The sequence below is a fragment of the Bos indicus genome, chromosome 21 (assembly GCF_029378745.1).
Source record: "Bos indicus isolate NIAB-ARS_2022 breed Sahiwal x Tharparkar chromosome 21, NIAB-ARS_B.indTharparkar_mat_pri_1.0, whole genome shotgun sequence".
NCBI classification, from domain to species: Eukaryota; Metazoa; Chordata; class Mammalia; order Artiodactyla; family Bovidae; genus Bos; species Bos indicus.
Genome location: NC_091780.1, coordinates 23,315,161 through 23,342,363, shown reverse-complemented (window position 1 = coordinate 23,342,363; position 27,203 = coordinate 23,315,161). Strand labels below are relative to the sequence as shown.

The window sequence follows — 27,203 nt, the reverse complement described above, 5'->3', positions numbered from 1 at the left end:
AACCTGTTTCTTGGAATGTATGGTGTTGATGCCGCTCCTGTTCCCTCACCCCTCTGTCTGCCTTCCCGTAGCTGCTGCTGCTGCTGCTGCTGCTAAGTCGCTTCAGTCGTGTCCGACTCTGTGCGACCCCATAGACGGCAGCCCACCAGGCTCCCCCGTCCCTGGGATTCTCCAGGCAAGAACACTGGAGTGGGTTGCCATTTCCTTCTCCAAGGCATGAAAGTGAAAAGCGAAAGTGAAGTCGCTCACTTGTGTCCAACTCTTAGCGACCCCATGGACTGCAGCCCACTGGGCTCCTCCGTCCATGGGATTTTCCAGGCAAGAGTACTGGAGTGGGGTGCCATTGCCTTCTCCGGCCTTCCCGAGCACAGGGGCATAATCCCGTGGAACCAATTACCTGGCAGCATTCCCTACCGAACTGTTAGCTCTCACGGGCTGGGTCTTCAGTATCTTTACGTCTCCACTCACACTATAAGTTAGGACTCTTTCATGGGCCAGCCAAGCAGACATTGCAAGTCACCCATCCTGTCACTGATGTGTTCTTTTCCTTAGATGTTACCTATTTCTCACACCGCCAGTAAGTTTCTGTGCCTGTCACCAAACATGTCACAGTTCCCTGGGTGTGCCTAGTAGGTGTATCATCTACTGCTGGACACCAGCACACAACCTAGCCATCCGGATGAGGTAGCCCAGGAATGGGACCGGAGGACTTCCTATGTCCCCTCCCTTCGTGTGGGTGCTCTACCTCTGTTAATGCAGCCTCAGAGTGCATCAGTGGGAGCATCTTGTGTGAATGAACTAAGCCCTGGGTTCCTTTCCTATGAAGCTAGACTTTCCTCCCCATCCCCAGTCCTAAAAGGGAGGGGAGCTGTTGCACTAGTCTCCTATGGGAGACACAGGGAAAGGACCAGCCCTTCCACATCTAAGCATTGGGTGGTGGGCGATAGGAGGGTAAGTGTACAGCAGCCAGGAAGAAGCGCCCTACACTCCATGCTGCCCGCTGCTCTCAGTTCACGGTGTCTCCACCCTCTGTAAGGACTCTGACCTCTTCCTTTACACTCAGCACTGGTGGGGGTCATCTACCACTTCTCCCTCTCTTCAAGCATTCTGAGCAAGTCTTACATATACAGTCAATACTCAGTAAGTACTCCCTGAACCCACAGAGCTCTCCTGAGTTTCCAGTCTAAGGGGGACCAGGAGTTGATAAAGTTTAATTAATATTCCCCATCCATTGCATTCCAGGATTAAATCCTGGCACAGCCCTCTCTCTGTCTTCCTGCTTTTTCTGATCTGTTAGGCGGCACCATCTGGGTTATTCCCCTCCCCCTGCATCTGTTTCTTGGTTGTTATGAGGATCTGTGTGATCCTGATGTTTGTATAATTCAACCATCAAGGAGTGGAGGTGAATGTCATGAGATGTTGAGAGCTCAAGAGGGAAAGCAAGTTAGGTAGGACTCTTCCAGGGCAGACGTCTTCACGTTAAGGTCCAGAGTTCCAGTGGCAGGCTGACTCATTACGGTAATGATAATCATGAAAATCTTCCGGGTCGGTTGTCATGGTGATGGGTGGTGGCTACACCAGAGGTGGGTGGGGTATGGGGAAGAGGATTGTGAAATGCCACCAGCAAAGAAAGCAATACTGCTTGTTAAGATTATCCCTGGGGTTCTAGCTGGAGACGCCTGGTCCTACTTCCACCTTTGTCCACCTCAGCACCCTGGCAAGAGACAATAAGATTAACAGGGAGGGACCAAAACATCTCTGAGTAGATGCATTTTCATGCCCCAAATGACTCTGCAGTCAACATACATGCACTGAAATGACAGCTGAGATCAACTATATCTTGCAGGAGAATTTTGGAAGACAAGAACAAAACTTTGAGTCTCATTACAATGAGATCTTGGAAACACTTGCCCAAAAATACGAAGAAAAAATACAAGCTCTAGGGGAGAAAAAGAAAGAGAAACTGGAAGCTTTGTATGGACAACTGGTCAACTGTGGAGAAAATCTTGACACCTGCAAAGAACTAATGGAAACAATAGAGGAGATGTGTCATGAAGAGAAGGTTGATTTCATAAAGGTCAGTAATGAAGTGAAACGAAATAATGAACTGGAATCACAGTCATGGCCAGAGTAGGTTAGATTGTCCCCTCTCTGCCTGGGGTTGGAACTGACTTTCATGGTCAGCATCCATCTGATTCCACTGGATGTGTAACCATGACAACACATCCCCCATCTCACTGCACAGCTTCACCGTGGGTAGCCGAGCAGTCTCATACACAGTGTGACCCTCCCCTCCACCACTGCTCAGCTAACACCAGAGTCTGTTCCGCTGTCCTGGTTATCCAGAGATAGGTGCTCTCACCGTGGAGTGGGGCAAAAACAGGACTCTGAGACTTTTCTGGCCATCTCAGATGGTCTCTCAGAGGTCGGGGGAGAAAGATGTCCAGGCTAGAAAGGTACCTCCTGTTTCTCAGTAACAAGTGCTACCATTAGACATCTTAGTTCATAAGCTCAGACATGCAAAAAAAGTCCTTAAAATCCTCCTCAATCTGACTCCAAGTTCCCATGCAGCCAGACTGGGAATTTCAATCTCAGCCAGAGCTGGGGTCTCCTTTCTTTAGGGTCCCACAGGAATATGGGGCAGACGTGGGATCCAGGATGTGAGGGAGGGGCCCCTAGCCTCCAGAGCTTCCTAGTTGCCACATATGCCCTTTCCAGTGGCCACGCCCATAGTGATCCTCCAGGGCCCACAGCCCCTCCGTCCTGCCATGCCTGGGGTGAGGGCGGGGTGCGTGATGGAAGCTGGACAGCAGGTTGGCAGCCACTGTCAGAGCCTTCAACACTCAGACCTTTGAACCAATTTGTCCACAATATCACTGTAGCTCACAGACATAATCTAGAATGTGGAGAAAGTGAGATGTATGAGTATGTCTTCTCTGTTATTTATAGTAGTGAGAAATTAGAAACAGCCAAAATGTACAACAATAGAGTAAATGATGGAGTTCCCATTCAATGAACCGTGACGCAGTCTTTCAAATTGATGATCCCCAAGACCATTTGTCACCTGGAAAGTGCTCACGTCATGTTAATGGGAAGAAACTGCATAGGTGTTGTAAGAGTCGTCTTTGTTTAGGGTGTGGACATGGCTGATTTTTCTCTTCTACTAACTTCCAAGTTTTAAGATACATTTATATTATTCTACAGTTTGAAAAAGAAATTTATTTCCAAAATCAGTTTGATTTTTTTTTCTCTTTCTCCTCCTTTTTAGGATGCTGTGGCTATGGCTGACAGGTAGTACTTTTATTCTGACATGTATTTTCTTTTTCTGTTCCTTTTACCTCTAGATACCTGACTAGGTATCAGTTGCCCTTGGTTATATGCTCCCAGGTTCAGCTTTTGTGTCTGCCCCTAAGAGTAAATAGCACCGGCTTTGGAATGATAGTGTGGGACCACAAGGACCCTCTGGTACCAAAGCTTAGAATCGCAGAGCTGGAAGGGAGCATATGGTGAGACTCAGCCTTCAAGCCGGGATGGGGTTTCCCCGAGCCCCTCCTTTCACCAGGAGGAACAGAGATCCAGAGAGTGGGACTTCCCTGGTGGTCCAGTGATTAAGACTCAACACTTCCACCACAGGGGACGTGGGTTGAGCCCTGTTTGGGGAGCTATGATCCCACATGCCACGTGGTCAAAAAGCAAAAAAGTCAGAGTGTCCCCAGTGTCCCCCAGCTAAGCCAGAACCCAGACTGTGTGCAGCAGAAAGCATGCACATTCTGGAGTCAGACAGGAATTTAAATCTTGATACCCCCATGACCTTGGGCAAGTCCAGCCAGTCTAGGACTCACCTTCCTTACTGACAAACAGGGATAGCTTTGTGAGAATAAAATCAGACAATATCTGTAAAGCAACACAAACAGTGAAGTTTAATAACATCAGGGTTCAGAGCATAAGCTTTGGCAAAAGACAGACATGGTTTCAAATTCTGCCTCTGCTCCTTACAAACCGTGTGACAGCCCGGAGCAGGTGCAGGAGACCCAGAGCCCCAGTTCATGCTCATCAACTTGAGGGCACTTGACCATGTTAAGAGGCTGCGTGTCTCTGGGTCCTGGGGTGGTGTGGAGGTGGGAGCTCCCAGGTCAGCATCTAAGGATCTTCCAGAAGGTGTGGATCTGGGGCTTTTTGGCCCACATCCCCCAGCCCCCCACTCTCTGACATGACCCTACCCCTTCTCTCCTCAAAGGTGTAAACCAGCCACACCTATCCCCTCCAGTGACTTCATAGGTCAGTCACTGAAGCATAGGCCAGAAGGCCGCCCACAGCGTTTTAAAATAAGCAAATAAGAGTTCAGCTGGGGACTTCCCTGGCAGGTCCAATGGTTAAGATTCCACATTTCCAATGCAGGGGGTGCAGGTTCATTCATTCCTGGTTGGGGAACTAAGATCCCACATGCCACCTGGTGCGGCCAAAAACAAAATAATTATTTAAAAAAAGAGTTCAGTAAAGAGGCCCTAGTTGCTGCTCGCTAGTGACCCTGGGGAAGAGTATCCCTCCATTCTTGTTAGTGTGTCTTTTTATACTGATAGACTTGGAAAATTCCTGAAAACAAAAACAGATGAGGAGATCTCAGCGCAGCCCGACTTTGAAGACCAGACCTTGGATTTCTCTGATGTGGAGGAGCTGATGGGCTCCATAAACACCATCCCAGGTGCGTGTCTCACCTGGATGCATACTTGACACCAGTTTCTCTGAGCTTTGAGTTAAAAACTTTGAAGGCTAAAAAAAATCATAAAGATCTAGAAACAGGCATTTTCCCCCACCAGCTGCATGAGCTTCGTGTTTTTGTCTTTATGGCTTGTAAGGGTGAAAACAGAGGTTGACCTTCCTGGGATAAATATCCTCCATCCCTCTCCAGGGTGCCAGCATCTGGTCCCCATCAGCCTGTCTTACTCTAAACAAGTATCCCAAGTTTTATTTCCTTGAATGTTGTATTTATGTCCCTCTCAAGTGGTAGTTTTTAGCATAGGATTAAGAGATGGATTTTAGAATCCTATGGAGCTGGTGAGAATCCCAGCCCTACTACTTCCTACCTGTGTGACCCTGGACAACTTACCTAACCTCTCTGAGCCTTGGTTTCCTTGGTAAAATGGACATAACAATGACTCATGAGGACATGATGAAAAATAAATGAGTAATGTATGTATAGCATGTCACACGGTGCCAGGTAGCTCTTAAAAATCATCTTATGAGGACTCATTTTTTAAGACTGATACTAGACTTTAAAACCATCTTTCCTTTTTCATCCAGCAACACCCAGCAACATTATGAAAAATGTTTTATATTATCATTTTAGATTTTCCTTCTTCAAAAGACGATTTTACAATCTTTTTAAAAATTAATTTTTGGCTGCGCTGGGTCTTCGTTGCTGCATGCAGGCTGTCTGTAGCCGCAGCAGGCAGGGGCTACTCTCTAGCTGCAGTGCGCAGGCTCCTTGTTGCAGTGGCTTCTTTTGTGGAGCCCGGGCTCATGGGCTCTAGAGCACGGGCTTAGTAGTTGCGGCACATGGGCCTAGGTGCCCTACAGCGTGTGGAATCTTCCCAAACCAGGGATCAAACCATGTCCCCTAAACTAACAAGCAGATTCACAACCACTGAACCACCAGGGAAGTCCTAGGTTTTTCCTTTATACACGTGTTGTTTTTTTAAATAAAAATGAAATCATCCTGTTTTATAACCTGCTTTTTTTTCCTAGCGAAACATTTGTGATGAATATTATTTTGCACTGATAAATTTTTCTATGACATCGTTTTAATGGCTCTATACCTTAATCTGTGTACTTAATTCTCACTGATAAATCCTTCTGCAACATCATTTTAATGGCTGTATATCTTAATCCTCAACTGTTGGTGCCGAGATGCTTCTAGGTTTTTCATCCTTATAAACCATACTATAATAAACATCCTTAATCGGAGTCTTGGAGGCCATCTTAGACTCCCCAGGTTGAGGGGAGATTTTGCTGAGCTGTGAAGTCCTTCAGATGATCTGAGGACGGTATTGCCTAAATAATCAGACCCAGTGATTTTGAAGGAAAGGCACTATTGCCTAAGTCAGTGTTTGAGACACGCAGTGGTGGTTTCTCCTCACCCTCCCGTGTCCGGGGCCCAGGCAGACCATCAGCCCCCAGCCTGTATCCAGGGCCATCCCTCTTCTTACTGCCTCCCCGGAGGGGACTCTTCTTTGCAGGGTATGACAGGGCACCTGCTGTGCATCCTGAGCTACATCACGTGGGGATACAGATTCTTTCTCTTCTTCTCACTTCTGTCATGTTAGGGGCCTTCCACCCCCTAACCAGCAAGGAAAAGCTGAGTACATTCCATGAAGTCCTACCTGGTCTGAACAATTTCAGAATTTGAAAATAAGGATGTTCTTTAAAGCCCCGGATGGAAGGAGATGCTGCCATGGGTGAAGAATTACAGAAGACAAACAAGGAATGTTTCTTGGATGTGTGTGGGGTGGGGTAGGAAGAATTATTAACCCACAGGGAAGAAAAGTATTAACTCAGTAGATGGACTCAAAAGAAGTTGGTTCTGGGGACTTCCCTTGTGAGCCATTGGTTAAGAATCTGCCTTCCAGGGCTTCTCTGGTCGCTCAGCAGTCAAGAATCCGCCTGCCAATGCAAGAAGCATGGGTTCGATCCCTGGGTCAAGAAGATCCCACATGCCACAGAGCAACTAAGCCCATGCACCACAGCTACTGACCTGTGCTCTAGAGCCCAGAATACATACCTACTGAGCCCATGTGCTACAACTACTGAAGCCAGTGTGCCCTAGAGCCTGTGCTCCGCAGTAAGAGAAGCCATTGTAGTGAGAATAGCCCAAGCACTCGGCACAGCTAGGGAAAAGCCTGTGCCGCAACAGAGATCCAACACAGCCATAAATAAATAATTTTAAAAATCCACCTCCAATGCAGAGGACACAAGTTTGATCCCTGGTCAGGGAACTAAGATCCCATGTGCCTCGGGGCCACTAAGCCCAAGCACCGCAACTTCTGAACTGCTGAGCCCATGTGTTCTGGAGCCTGCATGCCCAACTAGAGAAGCCCCCGTGCCAAAATGAAGACAGCACAGTCCAAAAAAAACAAAAAAAGTTGGTTCTGAAAAAGCATAGTTTTTCCAAACCTAATCATCTCTCATTGTAATGAAATCATAATGAAGGAGCCAGTTGTTGCAGGCTCTTTCCCTCCTCTGTTCACTGTAGGACTGAGGGCAGCGGTGCTGTGGTCCTGGCCATCCTGCCTCTGGATGGTGTGGTGGGTCCAAGGACCCATCCCTCCCTAGGGTAGGACTTGCAAACACCGCAGCCTGAGGGGCTGTCAGCAACCCTGCCTCCCCCAGCTCGTGTGGGTTGGTCAGAGCAAGATGGACACAACCAGTTCTTACTGAGGCTCCTGGTCGGGAGGTCTGGCCTCCCACCCTGGCCACCCCGACTGCCTCTCCTATCTCTGAAGCCCATGGGATGCTTTGAGGGATGGATTGTCCTGTAAGTGAAGGATCCTCACTTGTCTTTGTTTTCCTCCCTTTTCCTCTTCTAGCTCCTTCTGCTCCAGTGATAAACCCACAGGCCCCTAACTCAGCCACAGGTTCCTCAGTCCGAGTGTGCTGGAGCTTGTACTCCGATGACACCGTGGAGAGCTATCAGCTGTCCTACCGGCCAGTGCAGGACGGCTCGCCTGGGAAGGAACAAACAGGTGAGGTCTGCCGGGAGCAGAAACAAGCTCCAGCCTGGGCCCTGGGGAGGCGGCAATGGGGTGAATCTGCACACCTAGCTCCTTGCAGGATGGCGTGCAGGCAGGTAAGCATGGCAGGAAGGGCTGGGAGGACAAGTTGAAGCCTGGCTGAGGAGAATCATCGGGCTCAGATAAGTGGAGTGTATCCACAGCCATCAGATCGGGGTTGTCCTGGGAATAATGGGTCTCTGGCTGCACCATGTGCAGGACGTGTGGGGACACCCTTCCTCGAGGAGGCCCAGCGGGACTGGCTGGGTTCTAGCAGATCCTGTCATGCAAGGGTGGCTGGGCTTTCCTTGAGGTCACCCTGTGTTGGGAGAACCTTGGTGGCGGGGGGCGGGGGCTGGGGGGAGGTGGTTAGTCTGCAGACCCCCAGGGGGTCGAGGAGGGCTCTGCAGCCTGGAAGGGCTGCTGCTAATCTGACCCACATTCCTAGGTAGAAAGGCCATGGCCTCCACTTCATGCAGCCCTCAGCTCATCCTCTTTCCAGGACAGTAGAGCTGGCTGGAGCAGGGTTAGGGCTGAGGGAGATGCCCCATCTTTGTAGATAAGCCAGTCTCCTGTTGAGAAGGGGGTCAGACAGCAGAGGAGCTCCAGCTGAGCATCTGAAGGATCAGGGCCAGCCTGGCCGGGCCTGTTCTGTGTACATGGGGTCAGAGCAAGACTGTGGGAAAGGGATTCAGAGATCATCTTATGGATGACCTAGAGACAGATAAGCGGACATGCGGGAGCACCATAAGTTATGGCAGAACCAGAATGAGAGTTGAGTCCGCAGGCGCCCTGCCTGAAGCTCTTCCCCTTGTACCCATTCATGCAGATAGAAGATTTCTGAATGCCAAAGGTGAGGATGATTTGTCTGCTCAGGGGTTAGGAAGGAACGGGGGTTCTTGAGAAAAGTAAGTTTAATCCATGATGAGGGAGAGAATAAGGACTAAAGAGGACATGGGAGGGGAGATTGAGGACCAGAAAGTCAGATCTGATTCATAGCAGGTTTTGCCACACATCAGCCCTATTGGCACCCTCTGCAGAAAATGCCATTGTTAGGGGGCTTTGTCCTGGTGATTAATGAAGACTTTTTTTTTTTATGTTTTGATCACATTAAAAAAATTTTTTTTAAGTCTTTATTGAGTTTCTTACAATATTGTTTCTGTTTCATGTTTTGGTTTTTTGGACACAAGGTATGTGAGATCGAACCTGCACGCCCTGCATTGGAAGGCGAAGTCTTAACCACCAGACTGCTGGGGGCATCCCAGTAAAGATCTTTTCAATGAGCACTTTGTTATAAAGGAACTGATATCAGAGAGTGGATTAATGACCTGTCACTGCCTTAAGAGTCTGGGCATGTTTAGAGGTGTATCAGTTAGCTTGTGCTGTGTAACCCCCCCCCCCCCACACACACACACACACATATACCCAACATATAAGCTAAAATGAAAAATTTTATGTTCATTCATTGGTTGCTAGGGGCAGGATAGCAGTAGGGAATTAAGAGGTACAAACTACTATGTATAAAGTAAACTACAAGGCAATATTGTACAGCACAGGGAATATATACAATATTTTATGATAACTTTAACTGGAATATGAGCTATAGAAATATTGAATCACTGTGTTGTACACCTGAAACTAATATTGTAAATCAATGACACTTCAGCTTTTTAAATTACATTTATTATTTATTATAATTCTATGAATTGGATAGTTTTGTTATAAACTATATCCAATTCTTTGAAATGGATGGAATTTATTATAATTCTATGAACTAGATCTAGTCTGTGCCAGCTTGGGAGGGTCTGGACAGGCTAGGATGGCCTTGCTGTTATGTCTAGGGCATCAGCTGCAATACTAGGGGCCTCTGTTCACATCATGATCATATTCTTCAGGAGGCTGGCCCAGGGTCATTTCATGGAAATGGAAGCATTCCTGGCAGGAAGAGGACAAGGCGCCCGTGCCCCAGCACTGCCCAAACCTCTGCTTGCACCATGTTTGAAGTGGTCCCGTTGGCCAAAGAAAGTCATGTGGTTAAGCCCAGCTGCGATGGATAGTGGGAAAGACCAGTCCTCTCAATGGAAGGATCAGCAGAGTGTCATTGCAGCAGGGCATGCATACACAGCCAACGGGGACTGGTAGCCAGTTCTGTATCTACCTCAGGGAAGATAGATTATAGTGCAGTGAACTCGGAGCCAGTTGACCTATTTGGGGCTTGAATTCCATTTATTTATTTATGTTCATGCTGGGTCTTTGTGGCTGTGCACAGGCTTTCTCTAGTTGCAGCGAGTGGGGGCTACTCTCTAGTTGTGGTATGCAGGCTTCTCACTGTGGTGGCTTCTCTTGTCATGGCTCAAGGGCTCTAGAGCACAGGCTGAGTAGTTGTGGCACATGAGCTGAGTTGCCCCCCAGCATATGGAATCCTCCCAGACCAGGGATCAAACTGGTGTCCCCTGCATTTGCAGGTAGATTCCTAACCACTGGACTACCAGGGAAGTTCTAGGCTTTAATTCCTATCATTTTTCCCCCCAGAGGTTACAATGACCATCAAAGAAACATACTGCTCAGTGACAAACCTGTTGCCAAACACACAGTATGAATTTTGGGTCACAGCTCAGAACAGGGCCGGCCTCAGCCCCACCAGTGAGCGTGCGGTGTACATGACAGGTAAGGGGCCACTTGTAGGACCTTCACTGAAGGGGACCCAGAAGTCTCGGCTTTCTTGGTGGGGGCAGGGCTTTGGTGTCACTTGGAAGGACAGGAATAGCTTGGCGCTTCCTTCCTTTTATTTAGTACGCCAAATCTGTATGCCTGATATGGCAGGGACATTTTTTCACAGTTGGTCTCAAAAGAAGATAAAGTACTGCCCTTGGACACAGTTTCACAGACACATTTGAACCATGCAACCATCCTCCACTCCAGAGATATCTGCAAGTGATTCCCTGGTGTTCCTTTGGGCTATTAGAATACTGCACTTTGGATGGCTTATAAACAACAGAAATGTATTCCTCATGGTTTTGGAGGCTGGGAAGTCCAAGATCAAGGTGCCAGCAGATTCAGTGTCTAGGAAGGACACTTTCTGGTTCAGAGTGGTCTTTTTTTGCTGTGTCCTCCTATGATGGAACTGGGCAAGAGGGTTCATTGGGTTTCCTTGTATAATAAACCCCTTCAACTCTCAGGACCTAGGCACTTCTTGGAGACTCCAGTTATCATCACACTGGGGAATAGGTTTCAACATATGAATTTGGAGGGGGACATGATTGTCTAGGCTGAAACACCTGGTTTGCCTTTTATTGCACTGAACCTCTTGTAGGAAGAGAGAGCTTGTGATGTGTTCTGGAGCACTAGGCTGGATGTGACAGAAGGGTTGTTCCTCTCTCCGTTTCCCCTGCATTTAGCGCCTTGTCCCCCCATTATAAAAAGCAAAGAGATAAGGAGCTGCGAGGAGGCTGCGCTCATCTCCTGGGAGTCTGGAAACCTGAACCCTGTGGACTCATACACTGTGGAGCTGACCCAGGCAGAGACGCCGGGGGCCTCGGGTGTAACTGAGTGAGTCACAAAGGGCGTTGGCTAGGCACGAGAGGCCTCGACACAGTGACACAGCTTAGGAAAAGTGTGGCATCTGCAGAGAAAGTTGAACACAGGAACCCTGATTTTAGATTGCTTAGTTTCATGAGAAGTAACTGGAATGTTGTGATTGAAGATAAATGATGGATGAGTGAAGAAGTGAATAAGTGGTAAACCTCAGGTTTGCCTTCTTAGTCCAACCAGGGTTTCCCATTATTCATTCAACAAGTATTGAGTGTACAGATGGTGCCTGGGCACTGGTGACCCAGAGAGACAAATTCCCCACCCTGACAGAGCTGATGGTCTGAGTTGGAGGAAATAGACAAAAACCAAGAAAGTTCAGTTCAGTTCAGTCGCTCAGTCGTGTCAGACTCTTTGCGACCCCATGAATCGCAGCACACCAGGCCTCCCTGTCCATCACCAACTCCTGGAATTCACTCAGACTCATGTCCATCGAGTCAATGATGCCATCCAGCCATCCCATCCTCTGTCGTCCCCTTCTCCTCCTGCCCCCAATCCCTCCCAGCATCAGAGTATTTTCCAATGAGTCAACTCTTCGCATGAGGTGGCCAAAGTACTGGAGTTTCAGCTTTAGCATCAGTCCTTCCAAAGAAATCCCAGGGCTGATCGCCTTCAGAATGGACTGGTTGGATCTCCTTGCAGTCCAAGGGACTCTCAAGAGTCTTCTCCAACACCACAATTCAAAAGCATCAATTCTTCAGCACTCAGCCTTCTTCACAGTCCAACTGTCACATCCATACATGATCACTGGGAAAACCATAGCCTTGACTAGACGGACCTTTGTTGGCAAAGTAATGTCTCTGCTTTTGAATATGCTATCTAGGTTGGTCATAACTTTCCTTCCAAGGAGTAAGCATCTTTTAATTTCATGGCTGAAGTCACCATCTGTAGTGATTTTGGAGCCCAGAAAAATAAAGTCTGACACTGTTTCCACTGTTTCCCCACCCTAACCAAGAAAACAAATGCTTAAAACACACAGTAGCATGAAGGGAAAAGAAACGCAATGAAATAGGGAATGCAGTGGAGGTGAGGCTTACTTTGGAGAGAGTGGACATTTGAACTGAGACCAGATGGATGGGAAGGGAGGAGGCCTGAGAAGAGTGGGTGCAGGCAAGGCCTGGCTCCTGGGCAGGAGTGAGCTTCCTGCGCTGGAGGAACCAAGAAACCCACCTGGCTGGAACTTGAGGAGGAGAAAGAACCAAGAGAAGCAGAAATGAAAGAGAATTGAATTCAACGTACAAAGAACATTATGTCCCTGGTGGTCAGCTGCCTGGAGGCTCATGTTCCCCTCTGGTTGGCAGAGATTTGGAAGAATTCATAGCTAGAAGAGGGCTAGACTCAGGAACCACAAGGGCCTGCAGATCCTACAAGTCTATAGCTGTGTACAGTGGAGGGATTATGGCTAGGCCTCTGGATTACAACCAGGCAGTCCAGAAGCTTATGAAAGGCAGCCAAGTCCAGGGGCTGCCCTACTGTGCACCAACCCAACTTTAGAGAAATGGAGGAGGAGGGGTTGGTGTCAACTGTTAGGGAGACAGATTGTTCTACACTAAATTCTGGGCTTGGGACCTGGCCATATGCCCCACCCCCTGCCCCCAAACCCCGGCCTAAATTCATGTGTCCACAACCACATCAGGGCTTGCTAACCTGGGTTATCTATTTCAGGGATCCTCAGGAGCAGGGAAGGGAGTTCAGTGGTCTGACCAACCTCCCCCCGCCCCTGCCAAATGGTTTGGATTTCCTTTGCAACTTGTGCTGATACTTTAAACCCTTTACACTGGGGGTCATCAGAAAGCTGGTCAGGGACCGAGGTGACCTGGGCAGTGCTTACTCTCCTAGTATAGATCTAATCATGGCATCCCTGAAGAAGACAAACTTCCTTCACTGGCTCTGGCCCCTTCCTGCCTGTCAAGCTTATCCCCACCAGCTCCCCTTCCTCAACCACATGGGTCATATTTTATTAATAGTGCCTTCTACTTTCTATCCTTCTTCCTGCCACAGGGCCTTTGCACATGCTTCTTCTATGAAAGAGACTCCTCTATTCTCTTTCTTATCCATTTACCTCCCAGTCATTCTTCAAAGTTCAGCTCGAAAACACCTCTCAGCTAGTTGTACCTTCCATAATACACCATCAACTTGTCATGTTACCATCTTACGTTTCTTCCAGTGATGGCTTGAGAAGTGCCTTTCTTCTAGACTGGAAGCTCTATGAGGGCAGTGGCTACATTCCGTTTCCCCCAGGGCCCCTCTATATCAGCTCTAGTCAGATCATTTGTTCATAAACACAGACTGAGAGCCTGCTGTGAGCCCGGCTCTGTGCTTAGCTTGTGGTACTTGGCCCCTGCCCTCAGAGAGGCTGTGGTCCTGCCAGACAGGCTGACACACACTGGATTCAACTGCATGCACGCCCCACTGATGCAGTGTTAGACCCAGACTGAGTGCAGTGCTGGATGCCTGGGACACTGGGTGGGGAGCTTGGAGGGGCGAGAGCCACAGACAGGAAGGATACAAGAAAATGGGAAAAGGGGACCCGATTGGGAGGGAGCATTGAGGAGAGCCTCACTCCTGCCTGTGCCGCTGCTGGGGGTCAGCGGGGAGGGGCTGGTGCTTGGGTCTGTCTGCCACAGCCCCTTGGTGATGTCAGCATGCCTCCTCACCCAGGTCTGTTGTGGGCATCCCGACCTGCGAGTGCCTGGTGCAGCTGCAGCCCCGACAGAACTACACCATCTATGTGAGAGCCCTCAACGTGGGCGGCCCCAGCGCAAGGAGTGAGCCCGCCACCGTCCACACCACAGGTCTGTGCCCCCGCCACACACTCACTGGACCCAAAGTTACCCCTTCGTGGCAGACCCAGTGCTGCTGTGACTTCATTGGAAAAATCGATGAACGTTCACTAATACAAACACATGGCAAATCAGGCTACGAAGGGACTCAGGGGTGATCAAAGCCCTGGGGGCCCATTTTACAGAAGGGGGCCACTTTATTTTTTCTGGCTGCACCACCCATCACGTGGGAACTTGGTTCCCCATCTGGACATCGAACCCGCACCCCCTGCATTGGAAGTGTCTTAACCCATGAACTGCCAGGGAAATCCCCATTCTGTAACTTTTTTTTTTTTGACGTGCTTTGTTTTAACCATAATTCAGAGATGGTTGTATGATCTCCTCCCTTCTCTCTCACTGCGCTCATTGGAAGTTGGATTTTTCTAACCTTTGTCAAATTGATCACTAGTAATTCCCTCAATTCCTATTCCCCTTGGCAAGCAGATTAGAAATTCCTGTTCACCTGCAGGTATTTACAGCCTCCCAGTGAAGAGTGCAGCCACTGGAATCAGATGGGCTTGGGGTTTGGGTTTTTTGTTGTTGTTATTTTTATGTTTATTTTTATTCCTTATGTTTATTTTTATTTTCTTTTTTGAAGCATTTATTTATTTGACTGCACTGGGTCTCAGTTGTGACACATGGGATCTAGTTCCCTGACCAGGGATGGAACCCAGGCCCCCTGCATTGGGAACATGGAGTCTTAGCCACCAGGGACGTCTCTGGGGTTCCAATTGGAGTTCTAGCATCTACAGCTGATGATAGGACCACCCTGCCCCTCTGTTTCCTCTTCTACAAAATGGAAATACTAACACCTGGATACTTGTAAGGTGTGAATGGGATAAGACTCAACAAACCGCTTAGCTCAGTACTAGACACCCAGTAACACCCGACCCATGTAAACTGCCATCATGATTAGCACGACAGGGCATCACCAGGCAAGGTCCAGGCTCACCAGTGTCAGACAGGGAGCTAACTCCGGCCACACGTGGTGAGGCCCCGGCCTGTGTGGAGTGCAACGTGGAGAAAGCAGTGGAGTGATTGGCTTGGGGGGTCTCCGTGTGCCTCCCCCCTCACAGGCAGCTACTTCTCCCTGGACGAGCACACCTGCCATCCCCGGCTGACTGTATCTGAAGATGGGCTCACGGTTGTGCGAAGCGAGAGGAGAGGCCCCGCCAAGGAGCCAGTCCCCAGCGACGCCCAGTTTACCAGGTACTGTACCAGCCCCTCACCTGAACAGCTCATGAACCCCCCTAATATGTGCTGTTATTCGGGTACTGGTGGATTATGACTGATGCAGCCTTGAAAGGGGCTTCAGGCTCTGACTCCCAGAAATGAGGGAGAGGGAGGGGAGGAGGGGAGACTGGGGAGGGGTAGTAGGAGTCTAACCAATGTCAGAAGGGGAGACGTGGCTTCTGAGTGGAGTCCTGGGCTCCCAGAGCAGTGGGAGAACAAAGACCCAGCCCCTCAGTGTAGAGCTCAGAGCTCTCTCCCCCACTGGGCAATACTTTCTAACAAAACTCCTGGTGAAAAACCAAAGCTGGTGGAAGGAATGATGATTATGCAGGCACAAGACCTGAGGGAGGGGTGTCCATCAAAGATGCGCCCTGTCTGTCTGGACTGATGCTATTTTCAGAACTTAGTGCTTAAGGTCGAAATGATGTATTAATACCTTGCTGCTGCTGCTGCTGCTAATAAGTCGATTCAGTTATTTCCGACTCTGTACGACCCCATAGACAGCAGCCCACCAGGCTCCCCCATCCCTGGGATTCTCCAGGCAAGAACACTGGAGTGGGTTGCCATTTCCTTCTCCAATGCATGAAAGTGAAAAGTGAAAATGAAGTCACTCGGTTGTGTCCGACTCTCAGCAGTCCCATGGACTGCAGCCTACCAGGCTCCTCCGTCCATGGGAGTTTCCAAGCAAGAGTACTGGAGTGGGGTGCCATTTATTAATACCTTGCATGCAATGCTAAATTGCTTCAGTCATGTCCAACTCTTTGCAACCCTACGGACTGTAGCCCACCAGGCTCCTCTGTCCATGGTTCTTTACCACTGGTGCCACCTGGGAAGCCCCCATTTATACCTTACTTCTTTCCAAATATTTAAAGAAGACTTAAAATAGGGGCCAAGGAACTTCCCTGGCAGTCCAGTAGTTAAGACTGTGCCTTCCAGTGCAGGGAATGTGGGTTTGATCCCTTGTGGGGAGGCTAAAATACCACATGCCTCAGTGCCCCCCCACCCCCCACAAAAAAGAAGCAATATTGTAACAAATTCAATAAAGACTTTTAAAATGGTTCACATAAAAAGAAATCTAAAAAATGGCGGCGTGGGGGGGGCAAATGTACCCTACTGAAATAGAAAAATCACAGCAGTGGATGAAAAAAAAAAAAACATGGCTTAACTTCAAGGGCTAATTTCTGTTTTTAAGATTAATTATTAAACACAGTTCTCAGCTTCTTGGTAATCAGGATAGAAAGAATTCTTGGTGGGCTGGTCTCAGAGTCAGGAGGATCTTCTAAGGAAGAAAGGACTTAGGAGGCCAGAGGGGCTACCGATGAACAACTGCATCTAGCCTCCCTGCCTGCGTCCTGGGCTGTCTCATAACTGTCTCTTCCTCTGACGCTGGCTCCCTCCTGACCTTACTGCATGTGTGTTATGCACCTACTATCTGTTCCCTGGTGGTTCAGATGGTAAAGACCGCAGGAGACCCTGCTTTGATTCCTGGGTCAGGAAGACCCCTCGGAGAAGGGAATGGCTACCCACTCCAATGTTCTTGCCTGGAGAATCCCATGGACAAAGGAGCTGGCGGGTTACAGTCCACGAGGTCACATAGAGTCGGACACGACTGAGCGACCAACACACACATCTGTGCCAGCTTGTGACAGCAGAGCAGCACAGAGTACAATGGAACCCAACTTTATCCCTCCTCGCCTCCACCAATTCAACACTGGGTTGGCGGGGCAGAGAGGAATAAGAAACAATAAAGTTCTTATCTGTGTTGAGAAACAAAATGAAACTGATCAAATCTTAAAGTTCTTATTGACTTTTTTCCAATAATTCTTGAGTTGGGCAGCCCCTGAAATCTAGGAGGTAGAAAGGAGGTCCAAGGAGCTGTACAGAATGAAAGACTTTTTCAGGTGGAAGGGATCAGGAACAAGGAAATTATACTTCCAGGCAAAAAAAGCAGGTTGGTTAAATGTCCACCGACAGAGGAATGGATAAAGAAGATGTGGTACATATATACAATAGAATACTACTCAGCCACTAGGAAGAATGGAATAATGCCATTTGCAACAACATGGATGGCTCTAGAGATTGTCTTACTGAGTGAGGTAAGTCAGACAGAGGAGGAGAAATATCATATGACATCCCTTTTATGTGGAATCTAAAAAGAAATTACACAAACAAGATAACAAAACAGAGACTCACAGACTTAGAGAACGAACTTTTGGTTGTCAGGGGGTATGGGAAGGGATAGTCAGGGAGTTTGGAATGAATGTGTACACACCGATATTTAAGATGGATAACCAACAAGAACCTACTGTTACGCAGCAGCCTGGATGGGAAGGGAGTTTGGGGGAGAACGGATACAGGTATATGTGTGGCTGAGTCCCTTCACTGTTCACCTGAAACTGTCACAACATTGTTTGTTAATTGGCTATACCCCAATACAAAATTTAAAAAAAAATTTTTTTTTAAAAAGCAGGTTGGCTGTGGTAAGGTTACTTTCCTTTAGGAAAGGTCAGGGGTCTCTCAGGCATATTACCTAACTAGTGTTCTGATTGACTGGTTTAAAATTCCATTTAGGTGAAAGGTAAAACTGTAACTAAGTTGTCACTGACTGGTGACATGGGGCTTGGCACACAGAGCTCCATTCTGGGCCTGTGATCTTGTTCATTTGTTTTTAATATTTAATTATTTAGCTGCACTGAGCCTTAGTTGCAGCATGTGGACTCTTAGTTCCAGGGCAAGAATCGAACCTGGGCTCCCTGCATTGTGAGCACAGTCTTAACCACTGGACCACAAGGGAAGTCCTCAATCTCTTTCTTTTTTAAGGAACAAGTGAACCAAATCTTTTTGTTACTGTTAAAAGCCCTGTTGCTGAAAAAGCACACAGAGTGGGCTTGTCTCCTCCTCACCTGTGACCAGTAGTATACTAATCTTCTGATCTTCAGCATCGGGCAGCTGAGCTTTGAGAGCAAAGGTTGTGCCGCCCCACAAATGGGGTGTTTGAACACCTGCCTCCACCCTTCCTGACCACTTACTGACTGACCCCAGCAGTTGAGGTCGCTCACCTGCACAGCCAGGCATGGGTCACCCCAAATGACACATACTTCTACTTTCTAAAACCAGGTGTGCTGCAGTCATGGGAAACCTAATTCCAGTCCGAGGGCGCCATTACTGGGAGGTGGAGGTGGACGAGTGTTTGGACTACACGGTGGGTGTGGCCTTTGAAGATGTCCCCAGACAGGAGGACCTGGGGGCAAACCGCCTCTCGTGGTGCATGAGGCACGCATTTGCGTCATCAAGGTAAGGCGAAATCTGGGTACCCGAGATCAAAACGTGCTTTGCTGAGAATAGAGCGAGAGGTTTTCACGGGTAATAACTAAGGCCCATGTTATGTTTTCTAAAATACGCTAAGATGTTTCAGGATTCATTTCCTGCCCCTTTCCCTAAAGTCCAGCTAGAAAGAGAAAGCAGCTCTAGGTACTTTTGATAAAATAGCTAAAATTTAATGGAGCGCTTATTCTGTGTTAAGCATTGCTCAACAACCTTACACATACTGTCTCGTTTACTTCTCACAGTTGTATTATCCCATTTACTTGTTTTGGCTGTGCTGGGTCTTCGTTGCTTCTCGGGCTCTTCTCTAGAAGCGCCGAGCAGGGGCTACTCTCCAGTTGCAGTGTGCGGGCTTCTCATTTCCTTGGCTCCTCTTGCTGAGGAGCCCAGGCTCTAGAGCATGTGGGCTCAGTAGTTGTGGCTCCTGGGTTCTAGAGCGTAGGCTTAATAGTTGTAGCACTCGGGTTTAGTTACTCTGTGGCATGTGGGACTTTCCCAGAGAGAGAAACTGTGTTTCCTGCATTGGCAGGTGGATTCTTTACACAGAGCCACTGCCAACATGGATTCAGGGCTTGGATTCAAACCCAGGCAGTCTGGCTCCAAAGACAGCATTCTTCACCACTAAGTGATTGGTTTTACATTTATGTTCAACTTCAGTGTTACTAAATGAAGTTTGACTTGAAGCCCCAAATCCAACCTTTTTGGTAGATGTGGGCAGAAGCTTAATGGTTATGATTAATTCTGGTTTGCTTCTGCTGCTAAAAGCATTCTGTGCTCTAATGGGAAAATCCACAAGGCCCAGGCCAATAGACACTTCAGACTTAGAAGGCCATGAGTGCAACCTCCCTCCATCTCAAAAATGGCAAAAAATTTTTATCACCCCACTTTCCCAGCATCGTGTGTACTTATGGGGCCTCTGACCCTCAACTTGCTGAAACCTATTAATGTTTCACAGTGAAACCTCAATCATGGTTAGTTAAATGTTGCCATGCCCAAGCAATTGTGAGACCAGCCTTCCTCCTGTAAGGCATTAGGGCTAAAATGTGCTCTAAAATGCACTCTGCTAGACCTCAGACCCAGTTCAGAGAATGCAAGAAACACCGTGCACTGAGCCACACACTGCTTTTGAATATTCTGCCTGAAGTAAGACTAAAAATCAGTCTCCTCTCTTAGTTAAGAACGAGGGGCATAAAGGAAGAGTGGGCATCTGTGTGGAGTGGGAGGGGTAAGGCTAAAAGAAGGGTGGGAACACAGACAGAGTAGGACAGGAAGGGCAAAAAGCTGAGCGCTTGAGCAGGCTTGCAGTCCCACCTTGGAAAGATGTTTGGGGGGGGGGGTGTGTGTGTGTGTGTTCACAATGGAGGACTTGCACTTTTTGACTCATAGTCTTAGACTCTTATAGATGGTGGGAGGGAAAGTAGAGAGTGACTGCTCAGTTGAGAAAAAATAAGGTGAACAGGGAGGGAAATGGGCTGGTTTGCTCCAGCATGTTCTTAAGTGTTCACCCCAACTGTATGGACCCCCATGCCAGCACACAGAGCTCTTCACGTGCCCATAGTGGGGCAGCATTAGGCAATTCCCTTGGCGGGCTTTGGCTTCAGCCACTTCCAAGCACACAGGAGAGGCAACCTCCCTTTGTGGTGAAACCCTCCCCTGGCAGGAGAGGGTGCCAGTGCATACAGTACCGAGCGGTGACAGCCCCCAGGTGCCCCGCTTGGTCTAAAAGTTTAAGAACGGGATGCCTCACAGTAACGTGCAGATTATACGTAAAGGCCCCGTTTACTGCATGAAAGATCGTGAAGTTCCCTGTTTCAAATGTCTTTTATTTCAGGGGATTTACACATCTGAACCTTGAAATTCACATTTTTAAACATATGATTTCTATACAAATTTTGATGCAGTATGAGTTTATGATACTGTGTGTTAAGTTTTCTAGGTTAAGTGGCTGCTCAAAAACAGTTTTGAAACCTAAGTTCCTTAGGACAAAGAGATGTATAGTTTTAGAAATGGCCTGTTACTTTGATATTCATTTAATGAAGGAAAATAATATAGGAGTATTTGAAAATTGATATGTTCTGTAAATAGCCCATCCACAGAGTTTCTGAAGTTTTGCTATATCAACATTTAATCTTCAGGCATAAGTATGAATTTCTACACAACAAGATGACTCCAGACATAAGAATAACGGTTCCCCCAAAGAAGATTGGTATCCTGTTAGACTATGAAAATGCAAAGTTGTCATTTTTCAATGTGGACATTTCTCAGCATCTGTATACATTCAGTTGTCAGCTTCACCAGTTTGTGCATCCCTGTTTTTCCCTGGAAAAGCCTGGCTGCCTGAAGATATACAATGGCATTTCGATGCCAAAGCACGTCACTTTCTATTAGCCCACTCTGCTTGTCTCTCTTCCGTGCCAACCCCTCTCCCAGCCACTCACGCCTCAGCTGCCTGAACTTGGCATTCAAGCACCATGTTCCGTGTCACTTACGGCTCGTTACCTGGCAGCCTGGTGTGCTGGCATTCATTTCACCTGACTTGGATCCTGTGCACTGCCACCTTGTGAGGCTTGGTTACTCAGTTCTAGTCCTGGCTCTAAAATGAAGTTTCAAACTAAACTCAAAGGTCTTTAAGGCTGTCAAACTGCATTGGTCTATCTGTGTATATGCAACTGAGTCCCCAAGGCCTGCGGAGCTTGGGGGAGGAGGAGGGAAGATTCATGTTAGTGGCCCAGGCTGCCCCAGCACTTGTGACATCTCATTAGTTGGCCAAGGACTGGCTTGAGAAGGCAAGAGGCCATCCGCAAAGAGAACCAGGGAAGCCATATGGTCTTCTCAGTCGCGTTCTCGTTTTCCCAGTGGCAGTCTGGAGGGTGAGGTTTCTCCCATCAAGTACTTTCTAAAAACCTGTTCCTCTCCTTCCTGGTATTTATGCCCTCTTAATTTTGAAGTGACCTTTGTAATGCCTGATTCCACAAAGGCCAGTGTCTGTCTTGTTCAGCACTCAGTCCCTGAGGGCTGACTCGTGCACGCTGAGTATCTGTTGAATAAAAGAGCATCTTTTTCATCCACCCACCGCTCTTCAGCCTATCACTGCTCTACACGTGAGGGACAGCAGGGCTCGTTCAAGCTGCGGCAAAAGACCTATGACCAGGAGATGGAGGGGAGGCAGTGTGACAGAAGAGGGGCACCCGGGGCTTGGTGGCCTGGTCGGTAAACACGCAACATCCCGTGCTTCCTGGTGTCACACACGAATACTACATGTGTTGCTTTCACTGTGTGCGTGTTGGGGACATGGTGTGGGGCCGGGGGGCCCTCGTAGGTCTGGTCAGCATAGACACCAGTACTTGTAACTGATTCTAGGAACTGACCTATAAGGTAAAGAGAACCATATCTGAAATTGGAAGACCCGAGTTTGATTGCTGTGTTACAGCCACTTTGCTTTAGGCCCTAGAAAAGTCACACTATCTCCCTGAGCTTGTTTCCCTTTGAACAAAGAGAAAAATAACACTTATGTGTGTGCATGCATGCCAAGTCACTTCACTTATATCTGACTCTGTGTGACCCCATGGGCTGTAGCCTGCCAGGCTCCTCTGTCCATGGGATTCTCCAAGCAAGAATACTGGAGTGGGTTGCCATTTCCTCCTCCGGGGGATCTTCCCAACCAGGGATCAAACCCGCATGTCTCCTTCAGTGGCAGGCGGGTTCTCTACCACTCGCACCAGCTGGGGAGCCCCTTGTCTTATAGGAGAGATTTAATGACAAACATGAGAATGCAGAACCACGTATGACAGAGAGCAGACGCACAAGTCTTTTAGGAGAAAACATCAGCCCGCCAAGTGCAGAGCTGAGCGCCGTGGGGAGAGGTCTCCTGCCAGCAGCTTCCGGGCCTCCTGCCTCGCTGCTCTCCTGCGTTCTGTGAGGTCCACGCCCAGCCCTCTCGGCTGCATCTCTGGTTTGGTTCTTGAGTTCAAGTTTCCCGTGCCAGTTCTCAGAGACAATTTAGTATCATATCCTGTGGGTACTTCTTTAAATATATATGCCCGGATCCCATCACTTAGGGTTTTGTGTTAACTGAAAAATCTTTCATGCTTCCCAGTACATGCTGAATCTGACACAAGGAACCCCTATTATCTCCTATCTCAAAACCCTGCCTATTTATATAAATAAGAACTCAGATTCTTAAACTCACAACTCAACCTGACAATCTTAAAGCTTCTTACACACACACACACATCTCTGCCCTACCCTAAAATAAGGAAGTAGCACAGAGATGGCTCAAGTTGCAATATGTGTGTGTGCGTGTGTGTGTGTGTGTGTGTGTATTCAAAAATGCTCTCAGCTACTAAAAAAACTACTGAGTAGGAGGTTGGACCTCACAGATCAAATAAGTTTGAACACAGGGTTTTTCAGGCTTTATTTCACATATAAGATAAAATGGATAAAAACTAGGCATATATAAGGTTTTAATAAGATTTTATTTTGATCAAGGAAAAATGGTCTACAATTAGCTCTGACATTTAAAATCCATTTAATTTAAACAAGGCAGATGACCAACTTCAAGTATCACAATTACTCAGCTTATAAAGAACCTTTAATATGTTTCTCATCTTCTACAAGAAAAAAAAAAAGTCTAGAAAAGAACCAAAACTTTTTTTTTTTTGGTAAATATTCTAATTCCTTAAAATGCCAAGAACTATCTACTGAAACTACATTTCAACAAGGGGCAGGATTTACCTCAAGGCCATGTTCACCTGCAACCTGCTGATAAATCTGTTAAAAAACAAAACAGAAAAAGATTAAAAAAAAAAAAATCAGACCACTGTAGCCACAATCCTTCATAATGGGCAATTAAGACAAAAGGTATCAAAATCTGTTCTTTTCTTAGCTTTACCTATATCACCATATAACTCTTGAGCAAGTAATTAACGTATGCTTTGGCCTCCCACCTTAACAAAGGGGAAAGGGAATATGTAAAACCACCACAGAATCCTGGTGTAGACTAACAGGGGTTCAGAGATTTAGAACACTCAGAACCTAAGGCACCCTTATTAGATGAGATTGCAAAGTTGGTTAGAGACTTGGGATATAAAATGACACTGGTTTCTAGTAAAACTGAATTGCCTTTTCTTTGGAGAAGTATTATGTTTAATAACCAACTCCCTGTTGATTCAAACTACAGTTTGCAAGCACTTGTACACATCCAATAAAATATTTCTGAAGCTTGTGCTCGGTCATCGGTCTGCTCTTTCCATGTTCCAGCACATGTGAAAACCTTACATGGCTCACACACTGACAGGTGCCCCCAGCACGATTCACCATGATGCAGCATTCTGTAAACAACACTATGCTGGTCTCCATCCAAGGAAGTTTAGCCATCTGGAGACTTCCTGGACACTCTGAAGCCTGCACTACAGGAAAGGTCCTCTCGTCCACTTTCCTAACCAACCTCTCCAATTTCCAATTGCTTTCCTATCAATTAAAGAGTAAGAGTCTCATAGGTTCGCTAAGTCTCTCTTCACCCTCACTCATCTCTGTATTTACTACTCCTATGTTCTACAGGAAGATGATGCAAACTGTTATCATTGCTGTTGGTAGATAAGTAGGTCTTGAATTCATTTTGCACACAAGACCTGTTCTATCTACCTTTTCATTTAGGAGGCTAAAAGCAGAGTCAGCTTGACTTCAAGGACTCTATTTTGTTAGTCTCCAGAAGAACATGACAAGTCCAGCTTTTAGAACACTGTCTTCTAGCATGTCAAGATACTGAGGGAATGGTCATTTATTACTTTTATAACTTAAAGCTTTAACAGATTAGAACTCTTACATATGCTTCCTTCACAGCAACCAATGGTTAATGAACCTAGATGCAAGACACTTTGTGATTTGTAAAGAGTCCACCCAGTCAGCATCTTTTCTGTGAATTAGGAAGTCTCCTGCAAGGAGCATTAACCATGAGCAGGGCACAACTATGCCCCAAGTCAGTAAAATGCTCCCAAATATTTTAGAAATGCTAGTGAACAGTTCATGTCTTACTATTACAGAGCTGCTTTTCTGCAATTCCCCAATCCCAGAAAAAAACATTAAGCCCAACTTACTAATTGATTGCCTTTTCTTCATTTTCCCCAGTTTGACAAATTCAGGTTTTTCTGCTCTATTTCCACCTCACTCAAATCCTGGTGGAATTAAACTGTCATTTATGCGAGCTATGCAAATTCAATTTAACAGCTTGCAGCTGATTAAAACAACATGCAATCACCCAGATAGAGCCAACAAAAATGTTTTTGTAGTATGAACTTGGATTCTAATCTTGCTGTCTCCCCTGTGCTCATTCCTAAACTTAAATGTGGGGATCTTTTCTTTGAAAGCACCTTAAATGTCCTTATATTCAAAAAGACTGAACTGGAGACAAGAACATAATCCACTCACTGGGAAAGAATCCAACGAACAAATTGAGGTTTCCTAGCTATGCATTTAAACAAAGCAGGAACTTAGTTTTTACAAACGGATTTACTGAGTAGATACATTACTTTTTCGTATAACCATCCTATTATTCTGCCACTCTGAAAGATTTCTACCCTGACTTCCTTTCATATCCCAAACACCCATCCAGTTAAGGGGGAGGAAGCAGTGAGAGAAGGAAAACAAGAGAAGCATGAGCCAAAAATAAGGCTAACACTCTAGGTAAAACACCTGACAGTGTCTTCTGTACAATTTACAATTCAGCCACAGATTCCTGGAAATCTGGAATGACCCACCCCACCCCCGCCCCCCACCCTCCCCGTTCCTTGTCCACCTGTATAAATGCCTGTATAAAAGTCGCTTCTTAGAAGCACTAATTTCTCCCTCTCTCAGGCTGTTAAGTGCCACACACTCACCTCCTTCGGAATACTTAAGTGGCTATACTGCCACCATGACCTGTGTCCACTCCACTTGACTATAAGTCAATCAAAGGCAAGAACTGTGCCTTCATAATTTCTGAATGATCGAATCACAGAAACAACGGTGTTCTGTTTTCAAAGCCCTCATATACCTGAAAAAGAGAGAGAGAGACATCAAATTGTCTTCCAAAATAACAAGCCTCTTTATTAGAAAGTGGGTTTCAAATTTCTGTGTATAGGCAGGAGCAGGGACAAGGATTCTCAACCTTTCTTCTGTCCCAGTATACCTTGGATGGATTCATATTGCACCTAAATGTACAACACCTCCCTCTTTATTCCTACTCACTTTTTCTCCCAAAGACTTGTTTAGCAATCCAAAGAGACAGCACGGTGTGGAGGGAAGAATTCTGGGTTGGAAATGAAATCTCACTTTTAGTTTGTCTCACTAACAACCTGTGTTACTTTCAGTCTGTCTCCTCTCAGAGACTGTGCTTTAATCTAAGATGAAAGGAGGGGTAATGACCTAGACGATCCTGTTCCACCTCTAATACCAAATGATGACGCTGCTGGCCAATTCGGGAAGCTTAAAAATGACCATCTGTGAGTGTACTTTTTCAAATTAATGCAACAGGCGCTGCTACCAGGCAGGAATCATCGACTCAGAAAGGCAGGGTTCGTATAGACTTTCACGTTACATAGCTTACGCAACACAGATCTCGCCCCCGTGAAATTACACCTACTTAAGTTTTTTCTTAAACTTCATTCTGCGTGTGAATTTCTCCCTTCCGCATCTATCCTCACGACTTTTCCGTGAGCTATCAAGCTCGTTTTTCAGACGAGGTCGAAAGAGCTGAGGACAAAGAGTTAGTAATGAGACCTCGGTCGCTGGTGGCCTGACCCGGCGACAGATACACCAACCCCTCACCTCTAATTCCGGTTCCCTGCAGCATCGCTTGAAGCCCGATGCTACAGACAGCCTGCCTAAAAGGTCGCTGCAGTCATCCACTCCGCCGAGTGGCCAGAGATTAGCCTCACCTTACGCAACACAACGAGCCTGCTTTCCGGTGTCCGATGTCGGTGGCAACTCCCTTCTCCTTCCTGCAGAAATCAGCTCCTTTCGGTTTCCGGGGCGCCAAGAGGAAGTCCCGCCCCACGCGGTAGCGTGAGGCGGTGCGTCGCGTCGAGGCGCCTTGCGCAGGCGCGGAGAATTAAGCTTGTGATATTATAAGAGGTATGCTCTCTGCTGGGTAGTACAGCCCGGAGGAACGCTGGACAGTAGGTTGTTGTTGCTGGGTCCACGGCCGTGGGGAGAAGTCTGGGAGCCGTTGAGCGGGGCTTGAGAGAGCGACTTGGAGACGCCATCTTCTCAGAAAATAACCCCTTTCTCCAACAGAGGTCCTCCGTGAATTCGAGGCCCACGTACCCCAGTTGCTTGTGTTTCTCGCTTTGCTCCACTTGTCCCATGCTGTATTTAGTTCCTCACTGTGTTTCGGTTTTCCGTGTGGTCCCATATCTTGCTTCAGTAATGCTGAGTGTTGGCTGTGCATCTCCCAGCAGTTAGTTCATAAATGCCTGGTAATTCTTGGCCAGTA

The 27,203-nt window shown here is 47.2% G+C and overlaps 1 protein-coding gene, 1 long non-coding RNA gene and 1 other non-coding gene across 7 annotated transcripts in view; 1 reads left to right on the top strand and 2 right to left on the bottom strand.

The window, feature by feature from the left end:
• Positions 1 to 21,801, top strand: part of FSD2 (fibronectin type III and SPRY domain containing 2) — a 44,758-nt gene extending 22,957 nt beyond the window's left edge. For all 4 annotated transcript variants that reach the window (XM_070775198.1, XM_070775200.1, XM_019983406.2 and 1 more), the window contains 10 exons: positions 1,847 to 2,077; positions 3,269 to 3,291; positions 4,581 to 4,702; positions 7,584 to 7,739; positions 10,299 to 10,433; positions 11,165 to 11,315; positions 14,016 to 14,149; positions 15,253 to 15,385; positions 18,527 to 18,703; positions 20,869 to 21,801. In XM_070775198.1, the coding sequence (XP_070631299.1) occupies positions 1,847 to 2,077; positions 3,269 to 3,291; positions 4,581 to 4,702; positions 7,584 to 7,739; positions 10,299 to 10,433; positions 11,165 to 11,315; positions 14,016 to 14,149; positions 15,253 to 15,385; positions 18,527 to 18,703; positions 20,869 to 21,121 (1,515 nt within the window). In that variant the 3' untranslated portion in view covers positions 21,122 to 21,801. The remainder of the gene's footprint in view (positions 1 to 1,846; positions 2,078 to 3,268; positions 3,292 to 4,580; positions 4,703 to 7,583; positions 7,740 to 10,298; positions 10,434 to 11,164; positions 11,316 to 14,015; positions 14,150 to 15,252; positions 15,386 to 18,526; positions 18,704 to 20,868) is intronic.
• A 1,388-nt stretch (positions 21,802 to 23,189) lies between these two features.
• Positions 23,190 to 26,767, bottom strand: LOC109575372 (uncharacterized). Of its 2 annotated transcripts, none has more exons than XR_002183217.2 (3): positions 26,647 to 26,767; positions 25,609 to 25,763; positions 23,190 to 24,906 (listed from the first exon to the last, which is right to left on the bottom strand). It is a non-coding gene; the product is annotated as an uncharacterized lncRNA (long non-coding RNA). The 2 variants fall into 2 exon arrangements; XR_011562579.1 differs by having other exon boundaries at positions 23,190 to 23,503; positions 26,647 to 26,766.
• Positions 24,317 to 24,443, bottom strand: LOC139178489 (small Cajal body-specific RNA 15). The gene has a single exon (XR_011562877.1). It is a non-coding gene; the product is annotated as a small Cajal body-specific RNA 15 (non-coding RNA).
• Positions 26,768 to 27,203: the final 436 nt, after the last annotated feature.